Source organism: Camellia sinensis, chromosome 6 (assembly GCF_055761805.1).
Source record: "Camellia sinensis isolate YWXY chromosome 6, ASM5576180v1, whole genome shotgun sequence".
Classification (NCBI taxonomy): domain Eukaryota; kingdom Viridiplantae; phylum Streptophyta; class Magnoliopsida; order Ericales; family Theaceae; genus Camellia; species Camellia sinensis.
This window is the reverse complement of record NC_138966.1, coordinates 91,300,618-91,318,062: the sequence shown is the minus strand read 5'-3', so window position 1 is coordinate 91,318,062 and position 17,445 is coordinate 91,300,618. Positions and strand designations below refer to the sequence as shown.

The 17,445-nt window shown below is 33.5% G+C and overlaps 1 protein-coding gene across 2 annotated transcripts; it reads left to right on the top strand.

The window, feature by feature from the left end:
- Positions 1–419: 419 nt before the first annotated feature.
- LOC114276897 (glucose-6-phosphate isomerase 1, chloroplastic-like) lies at positions 420–15,092 on the top strand. Of its 2 annotated transcripts, XM_082874199.1 has the most exons (15): positions 430–1,126; positions 3,146–3,268; positions 3,963–4,061; positions 4,160–4,243; positions 9,034–9,177; positions 9,256–9,321; positions 10,447–10,515; positions 11,042–11,149; positions 12,119–12,171; positions 12,258–12,396; positions 13,383–13,539; positions 13,745–13,823; positions 14,509–14,575; positions 14,677–14,835; positions 15,055–15,092. In XM_082874199.1, exons 1-14 carry the CDS (start codon positions 578–580, stop codon positions 14,803–14,805), a joined length of 1,866 nt encoding a protein of 621 aa, XP_082730325.1. In that variant the 5' UTR covers positions 430–577; the 3' UTR covers positions 14,806–14,835; positions 15,055–15,092. The 2 variants fall into 2 exon arrangements, with proteins under 2 accessions (XP_082730324.1, XP_082730325.1); XM_082874198.1 differs by having other exon boundaries at positions 420–1,126; positions 14,677–15,092.
- The last annotated feature ends 2,353 nt before the right edge of the window (positions 15,093–17,445 follow it).

Sequence of the window (17,445 nt, the reverse complement as noted above, 5' to 3'; positions counted from 1 at the left end):
TAAAATTTTTCATAAAATATTTAAAATATGATAATTAAGATTTGGTGGATCAAATATTCAAAATAATATGATTTAATGGAATATAAAAATATCTTATAGACTAATTGAGAAATAAGTACTAAAAGAATTTTCTAATAAATTTTCCTTAAAAAAATATTAAACACTTTGTTTAGTTCCAATATTTAGAATTTAATTTTTTGAAAATTGATTTTTTAATTTTTTATATTTTTTTTAGTAGTTTTTTTTAATATTTTGAATAATTTTTTTTTTAATTTTCAGATGCAACTAATCTTAGATATACTTAAAAAGTGAAATATTTATAAAATTAAATTTAAAAAATTAAAACCAAGAGTAAAAGTTATTTTAAAATTTGAAAAATTAATATTTTGTAAATATATATATTTTTCAATATTGAACTACTCCAGAGTTTGGACATCAACTACAGCAGCAAAACTCACCCCACAGACATCCTTCCAAAAAGCTCTCCCCCGTTCACTTCCCAACCACAATCAAACCCAAACCCAAACTCAATGGCCTAAACTCTCTCTCTCTCTCTCTCTCTCTCTCTCTCTCAACAATGGCTTCGATCTCTGGTCTCAGCTCTTCTTCATCCACACTCAAACCCGAGAAGTTCACACCAAAATCAACCCCCTCTTCTTTACCTTCAAGAGATTCGATTGCTTTCCCCAATCGATCGAAGTTCTTCGATCGAGCTTCAACTCTCTCTCCTCAGTCCGTAGCTCGAGACATCCCAGCGAGCTTGTCGAGTACCAACGATGGCTTATCGAAGGAGAAGAAGAAAGGGTTGTTGAAAAATCCGAGAGAGCTGTGGCGGAGATACGTTGACTGGCTCTATCAGCACAAGGATTTGGGGCTGTATTTGGATGTGAGTCGAATCGGATTCACGGACGAGTTCGTGGAGGAGATGGAGCCCAAGTTTCAGGCGGCTTTCAAAGCCATGGAAGAGCTTGAAAAGGGATCGATTGCGAATCCTGATGAGGGGCGAATGGTTGGGCATTATTGGCTTCGAAACCCTAAGCTTGCTCCGAAGTCGATCCTGAGGTTGCAGATTGAGAACACGCTTGAAGCTGTTCGCAAGTTCGCCGACGATGTCGTCAGTGGTAAGGTCAGTTTTTTTCACTCAAATTGTGGATTTTTTTTGGTAGAGAATTGATGAGAATGCTTAATTAAGTGTGTTTGTTGGAGCATACTTGTTATGTTGTAGTTCTATTGCAATTCATCAAAAGAGAGTGAGCGAGCAGGCCCCGTTTGCGGACTTTGGTTTTTAGCCAGGGATAGAACTAGGAGAACACTTATGTGAAGGATGCGGCTTGTTTGAACAAAAATTACGTCTCACTCTTCTCCGACCTTGCATTCTCTTTTTATTTTAAAAACATCTTCATCCAATACCAAATTACTTCCATAGTGTTTGATTTATTTTTATTTTTATTTTTGTGTGTATATATAACTTACATATCATATTATATATACATATTTGGTAGTGTATATGCTGAAAATTTTTAATTCAAATTTTGGCCCCTCCGGTAATGAAATCCTTGTTCTGTGGCTGTTTTTAGCCAAAATGCCACTACAAATTGTCACTTCACTGTGGCTACTTTTCTACACGCCTTTTCGTAAAAGCTAGAAAGTCAACTAAAATAGCCAATTCTCAAACGGGGATTGTAGTGCTTTTTGAAGAATTCGCAAGGTGTGAGTTCGTCGTTTCATTTGTTTTTGTTTCATATGATCAATGCTTTTTTGCCTTGGAAGTAGACCCACTTGAAGAATTCAAGTGCCATGGAAAGATGAACACACAACCACCCATTTACAAAATAAAGGAACACACAACCACTCTTTATTGAATAATGTAGGCTGTGTTTGGTTGTAATTTCAAAATGTGATTCAACGTTGTAGTTTGAGTATGGTGTTTGGATGGAGCTGTGGAATTAATTTTCCATAGCTCTGCAAAACGCTCTGTCTGTTCTGTCAAAATCGAGCGCGTGTTTCTATTTTTTTTTTCCAAAACGGGACGTTCGACGGGTTGACCGGAATAGTGATTTTTTTTTTTTTTTTTTTTTTTGCAATTGATATATAATCGAAAAAAATATTTTTTGAAATTTTAAAATTTTTTATGTGCTTTAAAATAATTTTGAGTTGTATGAGTTGTAAATTTTTGTATCAAATTTCAAATGTCACATCAATAATTCTCCACTCAAATTAAAATTCTTTTCAAAACTCTTTACCAAACAAATTTTGTACACTCAAATCATAATTCCACAACACACAAACTCAAAATACAACTCATACTCTCAAATCACATTTACAAAACTCTACCAAACGCTACGGTAGAGTTTTTTTTTTGAACTGCATTAATGCAGAGCTTCAATAATGAAAAATCCCTCCAAGAATGACAGAAAGCCCTCAATAAAACATATTTTTAATACTCCAACACAATTTTATATCCATAATAGTAAAATTTTTAATGTAAATACTTGATGTACTGGAGAGGCGTGGATTGGGAGTTGATTTAGCTAAATCTTGATTCAAGATGATTGTGCCGATTCCTTTCTATGTTTGTTGGAGTGGTTGGCAGAAACGTCCGTCCCTTTCTACAATTTGTGACTTATGCTTTGGATGATGGAAACTCAAATTTGCATAACACTGCACATAATTAGATATTTAGCAGTATAAAGAGTTCTATTATGAATTAGTGATATGCTTCCATGCTCTTAGGGTTTGTTGCATTTTCTTCTTGGTAATTTTAGGATCACTCGTTCAGCTTTGGAAACTTGAGATTTGCTGAACTTGGTGTAATTCTGTTGCTGTATGAAGAATATGGAGGACTTTTATGCATTCATTGTAGTAGATGACCAATTCCTTTAAATCTATACTTCTAGTTCTTCCATATTTGTACCATTCATTAATAATGCGCTCTCTCTCTCTCTGTCGCTCTCAATTATTTTTTTAAGGTGGCCTAGTTCCTCTCTAGTCCTTGATCCTTCTGCCATATGGGTGTGATTCATAGCATAAGTGCGTGCTACTTAAGAACTCCAGGATGTTACAGTATTTTCTGCATTACATTGTTGGCAGAGCTTTAGATTTAGGGCCTTGTGTTGTATATATGATATTTGGTGTAAAACTGCAGATTAAGCCCCCATCCTCTCCGGAGGGTCGCTTTACCCATGTACTTTCTGTTGGAATTGGAGGTTCTGCCCTTGGACCACAGTTTGTTGCAGAGGCACTGGCTCCTGATAATCCGCCTCTCAAGGTATGTAACAATGTTGTAGTGGAACATTTATTTCTAATAATTTTTCTAGGTACTTATTTGCATTAGTATTGTCAGTATTTTATGATTCATGATATTTATTTTACGATTCGATACTTTTCAAAAGGAAATCGATACTATTATCAATACGTATCTTAAATTAATGTATCTTACGATACATATACGATACGTGATGCTATATACGATACGCAATACATAATGCGATAGGTATGTTACATAAATACTTAAATTTCTTTAGCAAATTTGAAAAAAAAAAATATTCAAATTATTTTATGTAATTTAATATTGTCAAAAATTTCCATTAACTTATTTTAAAAAAGCTATTTTTGAGTTGAGAATGGTACTTTTTAGTTTATTTCTCGACATTTTTTATATATCTATTGTATGTTATTAAGAATCTTGTGTTATTAATTTATGCCTTGTGAAGATAATATGTATTGCTGCATGTATATATATTTAATTTAAGGTACTTTGTTGTTGCAATTGACAGAATTATACATTGTTTAGTCTTTATTCTCACAAGATAGTTGTTTTTTACAATTATATTTATTTTTCTACCTATTTCTAAAGATATTAAAGTATCTTACGATACACAATTCAGAAAAATTAAAAAACGATACATGATTCGTATCCCGATTTGACAACAATGATTTGCATACTTTTGTTCTTTTGGCAGATAAGGTTCATTGACAATACAGATCCAGCTGGCATTGATCATCAGATTGCTCAGCTTGGTCCTGAATTGGCTTCTACGCTTGTAATAGTGATATCAAAGGTCTGCTTGGAATCATTCTCTTTTTGTTGTTGTTTTAGTTGTCACTAGTTATAGTATAAAGCAGTTGCTAATATGTTGTTGGTTCCAATTCTACTCAGAGTGGAGGTACTCCGGAAACTAGAAATGGTTTATTGGAAGTACAGAAGGCTTTCCGTGAATCTGGCCTGGATTTTGCAAAACAGGTCTTGATCTCAGGTTCTTGTCTCTGCTTTTATTGTTTTCGCAGCTTTTTCAGAGTATTAGTACAATATACTCTTTTGTTTTGAACTTAGAGGCAAAGTTTTACAAGATATTGAAACTTGAGTGACCATACAGGTGTAGAATAATTTTTCATATACTGATAGGGAATTTTATTTTGTACATGTTTAACTTTGGTTGCTACTTGTGAACTTCATGATTTCCCACTTTTAGCTGTCATAATTTTTGGGCCCAGCTGTCCAATATAGTCAGTCAAGTGTAATGGTACTAGGTTTTTTTCAGATGCTTTGGTTTAAATGGCTTAGAGTTATTTGATTGTAATATGTCATAATGGTAGATGATAGAAACAATTTTTCCTGTTATTCACAAACTTTGGTGTTTAGAAGTATTGGAATGGTTATATTTATTATATACATACATAATGTGGAAGATCAGTCACCTGAGGTTGCCGGAGAGGGGGATATGAGAAGATGATAGACACTTAGCTGGCCGAAAGATCACCATAAGCGGAAGAGGAGAGAATTAAGGCAATCTTGGACCAAGAGGGTGCTAGTAGAAGGTGCTTTTGAGCTTGTCAATGGAGAAGTGGAGTTGGCTTGTTATTTGTCATGACCCGAACCTGCTCTAAAAGTTTGGGTCATAACCGGCCGGTAATTACTTGATTACCTTCAACCTCAAACAAACATACAGAGTAATTATAGTAATGGGGCTGAAAGCAGAAGTATACAACAAAAGAATGAGTCCATTGAGCTATGCCAATATGTGCAAAATGTTACCCAATCACATCATTTGCATGCCCTTGCAAAAGAATATAGGTATCAAAGGAAATTTGTGCATAATGTTTACAAACCCAAGACCACATTAGCAAATCAAAATAAAGTCAAAGTATAATGTGAGTCAAAGACAAAATTCCATCTCGGAGACATGACTTGATTGGGTCACAAAAAGAATAGCTCCTGAAGTTGACCCTAGGGGTGTGCTTCATGCTGTAGATTACCTACATGTGCATACATAAAATTGGATGAGCGAAACTCAATGAGCAATAATGCAGTAAAACAGTGTAAATAGATAATCATAAAATTCTCACAATATCCATCATCGTATAAATAGAACGGCCTTAGGCCCAATCATATATCAAAACGGCCTCGGGCCAAACATTTATCAAAACGGCCTCGGGCCCAACATATAACAAAATAGCCTCGGGTCCAATCATATAATATTAATGAGGTTTCTCATTTCAAACAAATCACAATGTCAGCACCAATCATCGTTCATGGTTCGAGGTACACAATAAAGAACATATATGTATGATATTATTAGGCCAAGTTTGGAATGACCTAAATAAGTGTACTTTTTGTCTTTTTACGAAAAGATGTGCAGAAAAGTAGAGAGGTGATGTGATGAAAAAAAGATAAAGATGAAAAGATTGATTATTTTGTGTATGCCAAACTTGGTTTTACTCACAGTGTGATCGATCTTGTGGCGTTTCCTCTGGCACATGCCCTATACTAAACATGTCACACACATATTCGATAAATAATTCATTCATCATATACACTTTTCTTTTAGTGATTCACAGCCTTTGTTATCGAAATCTTATGATCCGCCGTTCGATTTACGATTCGATTCGCATTTTTTACAAAATCGATACGAATCTATAAGTGAATATATTTTGGAAGTGAATCTCTAGTGAATCGCACAATTCACAATTGATTCATGATTCGATTCACCTTTTACAATTCATGTAATTTTTGAAATTGTGTTCGACATATTTTCGACTTTTTTTTTTTTTTTTTTTTTCTCTATCTTTGTAGTGAAAATGACATAATATAACTTATAATAGCGTTTAATACCACAATAACCAATATATATACATGATTTGTTGTTATTTTAGTGATCATGGAGTTTTTAATAGGATCCAATCAGATTCAGTTACACCCAACATATTTTTAACCTTTCTTTTCATTTTTTTTCCCTTCAAAAAATCGTAATATATCTTCTAAAGATGTTTAAGATTAAAGTTACATTATGAATTATCTATTGCTATTTTATTAAATTGAATATTACATGTGTGGGATCAGTTATACCTTTTAAAACGTTTTAAGCTTTAAAATAAAATATTCTAAATAATTTTTTCTTATTATTTGCTCACTGTTACTTAGAAAAGTATATGCTTATTGTCCAAATATCAATATCGTTGTAAATTATTGTTACTTTAGAAATTAATAGTTTGTCTATTTGGTTATTATTTTTATTAAGAATGGTTGATAAAAAATATCTAAAAAAGAAAAAAAGATAAGATGGTGATCATACATAGGAACCTTTGTTAAACTTCCTACCTATTAAACTACGTAATTATCATTCAAAATAACATTTTTGTTGATTTAGATCTAAATATTTTTTATTCATAAGATATATTTAATATCTAAATGTGTAAATATATATTTTTAAGTAATTTAGAAAAAGTGACCGAATCTTTACAATTCACGATTCAATTCGATTCGTGATTCGGTACGAGGCTATTTCGATTCACGATACGAATCCCGATTTGACAACTATGTTCACAACCCTTTCAATGGTTTCTAATCATCATTTCACTCCCAAAAGGATTTAAATACGGTTGGTAATGCATTTCGGAGGTCGGGAGCATCAACACAAAAAAACAGATTTTTTTCCCTTTGCCTGGCCGCACGTGTGGCCGGCCTGACCGCTCAAGCGCACAGTGCAACCCATTTTTGGTTCAAGGCATGGGCCACTTGTGCGGAGCCCGTGGCCGCACAAGCGGTCTGGGCACACCTAGACAGTCCGAAAATGGTACAAAAATGCAAACCTTCCAAACTCATTTCTAAGCCTAAATCAAAGCAAAACTCACTCAAAACATGATATATAAGCATGATTTAGGTATAATTCCACATTACATATATCAATCTTATCTTACCATTAGATTCATGGTCTCATCTTTTCACAAATTTATGATTTACAAACACAAGTTCCAAAATACATATACACAAGAATGATCTTCCCTCAAATCTTGTTTGTATGAACCATCTAAAGTTTGTTTCATGGATCAATCACAGGAATGAACTCAAATCAAACAAAGATAAAGAGATTGAGGTTCAATTTCATGCATTAAGCTCTAGTCATTACATTGCTCAAAACCCTAGCTCAAAACTCCCAATTTCTTCTTGATTTCATGACAAGGATGAGTTAGACAAAGATTATAAGTAAATTTTCATACCTTAGCTCAAATCTATGGTTTGCCCCTTGATTCTCTTGCAATCCCTAGCTCTTCCTCTTCTTCTCTCGCTAACTCACTCTCTAGAGCTCTTAACAAAAATGAAGAACACAAGAGGACCAACACATATATGACTTAACCCTTAAATTTCTAATTTAATCATTACGAATCATAATTTTTCAAAATTTCACCGTAAACTCTATAAATCATGCTAATCATAGATATGAAGTCGGTTTTTGTTTATCGCGCCTCTAAGGCTTTCAATTTCAGTTCAAAGTTGTAATTGCAACAGATATTCCTACATTCAACAGATATTATTTCAAATTCACATAATTCACATATTCAAACTTGCAAATTCATATCAAACACATAATCACATGTATAATTAAATAGCGTACGGGTTGGGTTATCACATTATTGCATGCATGGGGAAGGTCCCCTTTTATAAGAGGGTAGAACCATGGAAGCCAACTCACCCCTAGACAAGTGGCTCATTCCCAGTTCGACAATCCGGTGGTTTCCAAATTCCAACTACCCAATGAACCCATGATCAAACCTTGGGAAATGTATCATGGGGATTGTAGTGGGTAGGTATGATAAACCTTGGAGATCGTATCGTAATGTTGTAGAGATAGGTATGATACGTACTTTGAGATATCATAGTCTTGGTCAAAGCCTCTCTCTCTCTCTCTCTAAGATTGGTCAAGGTGAGGTTACCCAAAAAGGGTGGGCTGAGCGACCTTGATGATCCCTTGTTTGTAGCATCTGAACCTCAAATCCACTAGTGATCCTACGCGGAGATCCTAGGTCATACTTCCAATCTAGGTTATTCTGGCATCATTATCTTGAATCAAGTATGAGCTGAGAGTTTGCTCATGATGGATCTCTCATAGACCATATGTTCGATCAGTTTATGCCAAGCGGGGGACCGAGTGATCTCTTGATCGATAATTGGAGGTTGATCGACGAAGTTTAATAGTCGCTTGATCTATTAGTAAATTATTCAAGCGGGGACTCCTTAGCCAAGCCAAGGGGTGTTGCAAAAAGACAATAAACGTGCCTTCCAAGCTTGATGGTTTGCCCCAAGTGGTGGACATGTGGAAGTATATTATTGGCCTATGTGTCACCTCACAAGTCCAACACATGGCACCATTTAACCCACGTGGAGATGATGTGACATTGTCATGTAATGGAGATAACACTTGTACGTGCACAGTTACATGCATGACTTTCTTTAGTGTTCATGGAGCCTTGAGGTTTGTTTAAGGTGTGTATCTTCAATATAGTTGATTGTCGCTGTATAAATGTCATACTGCGTAAAGTTGAAATTTCTGGCAGACGGCACAATTATCAGAGGACCTGTTGATTAGTTCACCCCTCATAAAGTGTTTCTCATCTTCAATAATTTTCTTATCATAATTAACTGAAGATTGAAGTGTTTCTTCCAAAAGCAGATACTAAGTTTTTTTTTCTTCTTTATTTTTATTTTCCAATTCCCATTGCAGAATGTGACTCGTTTCTTCATGCATTTGTGTGCAGGGTGTTGCTATTACACAAGAGAATTCTTTATTAGACAACACTGCAAGAATTGAGGGTTGGGTAGCTAGATTTCCAATGTTTGACTGGGTGGGTGGTAGAACCTCTGAAATGTCTGCAGTTGGTCTGCTTCCTGCAGCGCTTCAGGTCAGTTATGTCTATTTTCAGAATTCAGTGTGTCATTTTTTCCATTATTCAGTAATTTATAACAAATGCTTATTTCAGGGAATTGACATTAAAGAAATGCTTGCTGGTGCATCATTGATGGATGAGGCAAATAGGACCACTGTGGTAAAGATTTGTTATTTATTTCCTCCTCTTATATTACTATAAAACATTGTTGTCTTGTGATAGTATTTTTTTCATTTGAGTTACTGACTGAAGGCTTTTCTACAAATGTGGGAAAGGCATTTTCATGTTCTTTGCTTTCTTCATCTTCTTATTCTTCTCCTCCATATTTATTTTTCTGGCCTTGCAAAGGGTTGTCCATCTCTTTTTGGCTATTCAAAGGTATTGTTATATGTTGAGGACCTGAGGCGTGTCTCCTACCAGTGTTGTGTACCTTTTGTGAGGTCTAATGAAATTGGAGATAAAAATTGGCTGGTTCTGTTCTTAATTATGAATGATTAATTAAGTCGGTTTGGAATTGCTCAAGAAAGCTGTTAAATTAGACCATTACAAGAAAGCTGTTCAATCAGACCATTGCAAAAATTACACAACCCAACGAATCTTTCAGTGCACTATAATTCTTGTTTTTCTAGTTTATCAATTTTCCTCCAGATGTTGTTCTGAATTCAGTTGTTTCCCAAGCAGTACTTGGCATTCTTTTTTGGCTTTGCTTTGTGTAATTCATCAATCGAAATGTTTGTTATGCTGCTTTAATGTCTAAGGAGTATCTCATCCACTTTTTGATAAACTGATAGAGCTGTAGCCACCAGAGAGCGATCAATCGATAGAACTGCATGTTTAATTTAGTTGGATTGCCAACTACTTCAGTACTTTTTTTTCCGGGAAATAAACACTATGTTTAGAGGACATATCTCTTGAATTGGTTTTCTAATGCCTTCTAAGATAATTGAAACAATAATGTTAGGATAACCATCTTTTCTTACCATAATTTTTGAACCACCTTATGTGTCAACACTATATTGTTTTAATGAGTCTTGCCACTTGTGCTTGTTACCAATGTAGTTTTGGCACATGAGATGGTAACAAAACATGGTAAGAAAATGTGGTCATTATATCATTATTGTAATTGAAATAGGATAGTGGAATACATTTTTCATTTCTACTTTGACGTGAGATTGCATAATTGACTGAAAAGTAGGAATAAGGAATTATGAGAAAGAATATCAAAATCTCGTTTTTGGATTTTATTTAATTAATTTGTTTCTAATTTTTTTTTTTTTTTTTAAGGTGAGGAATAACCCTGCAGCATTGCTAGCTTTATGCTGGTATTGGGCTTCTGATGGAGTAGGATCCAAGGTATTGCTTCAATTTGTCTTTTTATCTGCCTTCTGTCTCACTATGTTATATTGCATTTTCGCTCCTAAGCTTGTTTGGTTTGGATTTTCAAGATTCACTTTTCACAAAATTGAAATTTTTTTGTTTTACTTATTTATTTATTTTTTTTACTAAATATTTTTAATATTCTAAGTAATATTTTTAATTTTTAGATACTTCTAATATAAATACACTTAAAAAGTATAATATTTGTGAAAAAAATCTCTAGAAAATTCACTAAATATCAAAAAAAAATAAAAAATGAGAATTCAGTATATTTTTCGTATTCTTGTGTATTTATTGATTTTTTAAAATATTTTTTTACAAATATTTTTCTTTTTGGATACATTTAAGTAAGGCGCATCTAAAAAAGTAAAAAAATTGCTTAAAATTTTAACGACATTCACTAAAAACAAAAAAACACGAAAAACAAAAAAAACAAAAAACTTAATTTTCAGAAAATTGAAACCAAACACACTGATGTTTTGGTTTTTTTGAATTTGCACAGGATATGGTTGTTCTTCCTTACAAGGATAGCCTATTATTATTTAGTAGGTATTTACAGCAGCTGGTCATGGAATCAATTGGGAAGGAGTTTGATCTGGATGGTAATCGGGTATGTTCTACCATCTCATGTCAACCCTTTTTGTTTGTATGGCATGCTTGAAATATGACATGCTTGAAATTTGAATGAGGATAAGATTTGATGACTCATATGTCATTATCTATTTAACTGGCATTAGATTTATTTACATTGAAGCATTGCCATGTATCTGGTGAGAACTAAAAAAGTGTGAATGTGTGACTAAGGTTATTTATTGTAGAACGGCCATTTCCGCCCTAGCATTATAGTTTCAACTTGGCAGTGGTTCAGGAAACAGCCAAATGGAGTCATAACGTTGTTTGAGGAAATATTATTCCTTTGATCTATTCTTTGGAGGCATCTTAAATATATTTTGGTTTTTAGGGTGGACTTTCTAACTTTTTAGTATTGCTATTACCACATCTGGCTAACTAGGTGACATGCATAAATTTTATTACAAGTCTTCTAGCTACTTTGGGCTTCATGTAATTTTCTTTGCTCTGACTATATCTTGATATCTCTTACTAAACCAAATTTGTCTTGTAATAGATTTTTTTCTTCAATTTTTTCCTTACTGGAAAGTAGAAGTTGATATTAGAGATCTGGTTTCTTACCCTCGTACCTTTTCTCATATTCATTCAATTAGTAATTGGACTGCTGGCTATCAATTACCCAAGTGTTAAAACAGCATTTGATCCTTGATTTTCAATGTGTGGACGTTTTGATGTAGAAGGATTCATGCATCTTTATCCATTCACCCTTTTCTATTGCTTAGATATACTGATTTAAGCCACTATTATCCTTTGGTAATCATAGTAGAAGAAACTTTGGTGTTTTTCCATTGGCTTTTAAATTTTAAGTTTTTGATGAGTTGTTAAACCTTTCTTGTCCTAAGTGGAAGCATGCTTTTAATAAAGATGTTTCAGGCCCTCTTTTCACAGTGGTGACGTTGACTTCTTGATCACTTATGCTAGTCTTACCTCCCCTATTTTACCTCAACAGGTGAATCAGGGACTTACCGTCTATGGAAACAAAGGGAGCACAGATCAGCATGCGTGAGTTTTTGTTATCGTGTAATACTTTTTCATATGTCTGCAGCAGATTTAGACCATGATTAAGCCTTCCATGTCCTTTTCTACAGCTACATCCAACAACTGAGGGAGGGTGTGCACAACTTCTTTGCAACATTCATTGAAGTGCTTCGTGATAGACCCCCTGGCCATGATTGGGAGCTTGAACCAGGTGTCACATGCGGTGACTACCTGTTTGGAATGCTACAGGTTCGTTTTTTGATATCCGTTTTCTAGTGTGATATATTAAGATTGGATATGTGCTCTATGTAAATCAGTATATGCAATGTGATTCATGGCAACAAGTGCAGATAATGGCTAAGTGACCACATTTATAATCTTTGATGATACATTATTTGAGGAGGGGAAAAGCTAAAGCCTGACTTTCTGACTAAAGGCTTCACGTTTCATTAATTTTTAGGGTGACTTGTGAAACCTCTTTTGAGGCTCTGAATATAATCTTGACTACCCTCTAGGATTCTGATGCAAGGCTGACCTCCCTAATCCCTATAGGTTTTATATTGACTGAATCATTTCCCTTTGAACTTTGGATGTGATGACAGGTCATTAGCTACTGATTAGCCCCTAGAGGTGTTAATGAGCTTTGTGATGAATATTCAATCTTTATCTGTTTATATCCACGATGAGTTATAAAGTATAGACTCGAACCATTGGTCATTAAGCACCCTAAATGTCTGATTTATGCACAACAGTGAGAACCTTACATCCCATTGGTTGTTACTTGTTAGGCATACTATAAAATGTCTGCTGCATGCACAACAGGGCGAACTTGCCATTCCATAGGTTAAGTACAGTGGACTTTTGGTGCATGCGTATTGAAGAGAACCGACCGCTAGATGCTCCTCCTGTGGATAATTTCTGTAGTATAATATTATCTTGTTTTATAAATGTGAATTTTTTTTATTTGGAAACTGACTTCTTTTTTTGAAGAAAAGTTATAGTTCTGTTAGTTATAATATTGAACTGGCTTACTATTGATTCTGGACCTTGACTTACATTCTTTTGCTTTTCTTCTTGTCCTTAAAATATTTTTAACTGGAACCAATCTACACTGGCTGCATCATTCAGTGCTCTTTGCACATAATTGGATTAACTTTATCATTCAATAATTAGTAATAGATTAGTTTGTTTTTCTCTGAATTCTTCTACGCAAAACTGGTTTTGAATTTTTGCAGGGAACAAGGTCTGCTCTGTATGCCAATGACCGCGAGTCCATTACAGTTACTGTGCAAGACGTGACACCTAGATCGGTTGGGGCACTAGTAGCACTGTATGAGCGAGCGGTTGGGATTTATGCCTCGCTGGTCAACATTAATGCTTACCATCAACCTGGTAAATAACTGTTTCCTTTTGCTGTCCCCTAGAAATTTAGCTCTGGAACTGCAGACAAAATTTCCAGAGGAATCATGCCTTTGCACCAAGCTATGTTTTGAAAAAATTATTTGTGCATATGGAACATCTTGTTTTGGGTGATTTTTTTCTCCCACCCTATTATTCCTGTGTTCATGATATTTTAATAATTTTATTTTTATCTCAGGCGTGGAAGCTGGGAAAAAGGCAGCAGGAGAAGTACTAGCTCTCCAGAAGCGGGTTCTTCAAGTACTCAATGAGGCTAGGTATGCCGTCAATGTTGCAAAATTGTGACAATCCTGGATGTCTTGTGCATTTGTTTTGAAATGGAAAAGGCCTTCGAAAAAATCATGTTTTTATTTTATTTATTTTTTATATCATAGATATCATAAATCCAAATTTATGGTTGAAGGGTACCCATTGAGTGTGCGATGGCATTGTTGTGGTAGCTTCTTAGGTAACAGCTATTGATTATGACGTGTTTGTGTCTTCTGATTTTGATCAAGAATAATTCCCTTTTTACTGTTGCATTTCTTTCTTTCATGATTCCTAGTCGCAATGAACATATACTTAGACTTTGTTTCTTTATCTCCAAAGTGCTGCACATGTATAACATTGCAGATATGTATATGATATATGGAATTTTTTCTTTACTTCTTGTCTTCCAACTAACACCCACGAGCTCACACTTGAACTGGACCTTAAAAGCCTGCTTAGATACTGTTAAAAGAACAATCCTTACCGCAGTGCATGTAGTCTGACCACTTTTATCCCGGCAATTTGATCCATTTATGGTCTAGTACTCTCTATATTAGCAATGCATAAATTTTGAAAACTGAATAATTAAAAATGGCCCAGCTTTGGTGAATGCAATTCCCTTGCAGTGTTCTCATCTTTTCACTTTTTTGGAACACTGATGACTAGTTTTATGCTTTTACATTTCTTTCCCAGCTGTAAAGAGCCCGTTGAACCATTAACACTCGATGAAGTAGCCGAACGTTGCCATGCTCCCGAAGATGTACATACCCATCTTTTCTCTTAACAACTGTGTATGATTGTATCCAAGTATTTTATCATCTTAGATGACAAATATTTTGCTAATACTGTGTGACATGGCAGATTGAGATGATTTACAAGATTGTTGCACACATGGCTGCCAATGACAGAGCACTGATTGCCGAAGGCAGCTGTGGTTCACCACGTAGCATCAAAGTTTTCCTTTTGGAGTGTATTGTGGATGAAATATAGGCATGAGTTGTGACTGCAGAACCACGTTTTGTAAGTTATTCCTCGTGTTTTTGATTTTTCACATAAAAAAGGCTTCCAGTCAACTTGTTTTGAAAGTCTGCTTTGGATCTTTTGTTAGTATTGAGAATAATTACGTTGGAATTATCTGGAACAAAAATCTTGTTTTGAGTTCTGTTTCTCCACACTTTCACTGTCATGCTATATGTTATAGCTTATGCTTAGTCTCAACTACAAGAAATTCATTTGAAGGGACTGAATAAATTTGTAGCTCGTGTTGCATTGGAGAACTCTGATTCCTTCAAGCATGCACATCAATTGCAAAGCCCATTATTGTGCTTTTGGTATTGTTGTTGTTTTCTGTATTTTTCTGTTTTCTAAAACAGGAAAAACAAAAAGATTGATACTGAAAACCTTTGCCATTTCTGAAATTGTATTTGGGATTTGTATGGTTGGCTAAAGAACTTGTTTTTGTTTAAATATTTTCAAATATTCAATGTTGTTGAGGTTTTCAAAACTCTCTATTTTTTGTTTATTTTCTTGTCTTTATGAAATATTGGCCCACATTAAAAAGGAGGAGAAAAGTAATTTATTAATAAATGAAGTCATGAAAAGTTTTCTTAATTTAAATGGAACCAAGTTCTTGGTTCGTGATCAAGGACATTGTGAATCATCAGATGGAGTGCAGTTTTTTTATTCTTCTTTTATCTATTCATTTTAGAGTAATAGTTTGAGTGTGAAATTGTGTTTTGAGTTTTTCAATCATGATTTGAAAAGAGAATTTGTTTGGTAAGGAGTTTTGAAAATAATTCTGCAACGATTTATAATGTTTTTAAATTGTCTTTGATTGATTGATATATAGAATGTACGAAAATGTGAGGGGAGAAAAAAAAATGATTGATTGATTGATTCATAATAATTATAAATAAAAAAAAAGATCAGAGGAGTTTTGAAAGTAATTTTAGTTGTATTTTAAAAAATATGTTTGATTAACATGTTTTATCTAAATCATGATTTAAAAATTATTCCAAATGCTACCACGAATACTGAAATTTTATTTTGATTCGGCCATAAATTAAAATGCTATGTTAGGAATTTCAAAAAAGTATCAAATATTTTACATAGTAATCATGTGGGTATAGAATTAACATCATATGATACATTGGATAATTAAAAAAAAAAAAAATTAGCATTTTTGTAAATTAAAATCTAATGTGACCATGTTGCCTTGAAAGTGGAGATGGTTGTGTCACCTAGACAGTTCTAAGCGGTTCGTAAGAGTTCAATCATACTGTTACACGTAGGTGTTAGCTAAGGTGGCCCAAGGTTGCAAACAACTGGAGTTTAGTCAAGTAATTGATTGCTTAAGATTGATTGATTTATTTAATGAATTTCAAAATATGTTAATATTTGAATTGTATAAGATTGATTTGATTTCTTAATGAGTTGTAAAATATATTTAAATTATACTTATATACTTCTCTAATCGATCTCGAACAAGGGTCATCATTTGACTCAGCAACCTAGTTTTTACTCAACTTAAGCCCTTACTTTGAGAGGGACTCGATAAAAAATTGAAAAAACAAAAATTAAAAAATGAGATTAAAAAAAAATGATCCAAACTTAATCCTTTACTTTGGGAGGGGCTCGACAAAAAATTGAAAAAAAATAAAAAATAAAAAATGAGATTAAAAAATAAAAAAAGGTCCAAAATGTCAAACCCATCCAAGCCTAGTTGTTGGGTAAAAAGTTTTCGGTCCTGGATCAGTCCAAATTATTAGAAAAAAGGTCCATCTGACTTAGCTCTTATGTGGGCTTCGGCACTATTTTCGCGGCCCGGCTGGCTTAAAACAAGATTTAATTAAGTTGATATTAAGTTGAGTTCAAGTAATTTTTTATTTATTTTATAATACACATAAATTTATCTAGTTAAATAGTACCTTGTTTAAATTTGATTAAAAATTTAACAATTTTAAATTACTTTTATATTTAACTTATTTATATAAATAAATCAATCTCAAATAATTTTTTAACAAAACACAAGTCAAATTTAAATAATTTGCAGCCTTTAAATAGGATAATATATGCATTACAAAATTGATTCAGTCTTTTTTAATGCAGTTGGGTCAATGGTCACTTTCCCTCTAAACAAACAATCCACAAAGAGGGAACAATGAAAGGTTACATGATCCCCCATCCATTTCATCTTGGTAAGATTTATCTTCTTTTATTTTTTAATTATTTTTTGAATAAATTATAATGAGAATTCTTAAAACTTTTAAAAATTAAAATAAATAGATTTTATAAATTTGACATAATTATATTGATCACATTTTTAGTAAAGATAAAACAACCAAAATTAATGCCAATGATGTATTAACGCAAGAATTAATAATATAAAATATATATTTAAGAAATTTATGAAGTCTAATGTATTTTTCAAAATCTCAACAAAAGCAAAGGTAATTTATTTTTTTATGGATATTATGGTACAATTCGAATTGAAGCATGTTGGTCGGGTGACTCTATTTACACACCACATTTGGTCTTAAGGCACACCATTACTTAGTTCACACCTTTAATAATTTGAAAAAACATACAGCTTGTTTGGTTCTGATTTTCATAAAACAGTTTTTCAAAAAA

Excerpts from the sequence above, each read along its gene's own strand:
- LOC114276897 (XM_082874198.1), top strand. The coding sequence starts at position 578 with ATGGCTTCGATCTCTGGTCTCAGCTCTTCTTCATCCACACTCAAACCC. Across the intron at positions 9,322-10,446 it reads AGGCAAATAGGACCACTGTG|GTGAGGAATAACCCTGCAGC; the intron begins GTAAAGATTTGT and ends TTTTTTTTTAAG. Across the intron at positions 12,397-13,382 it reads ACCTGTTTGGAATGCTACAG|GGAACAAGGTCTGCTCTGTA; the intron begins GTTCGTTTTTTG and ends GAATTTTTGCAG.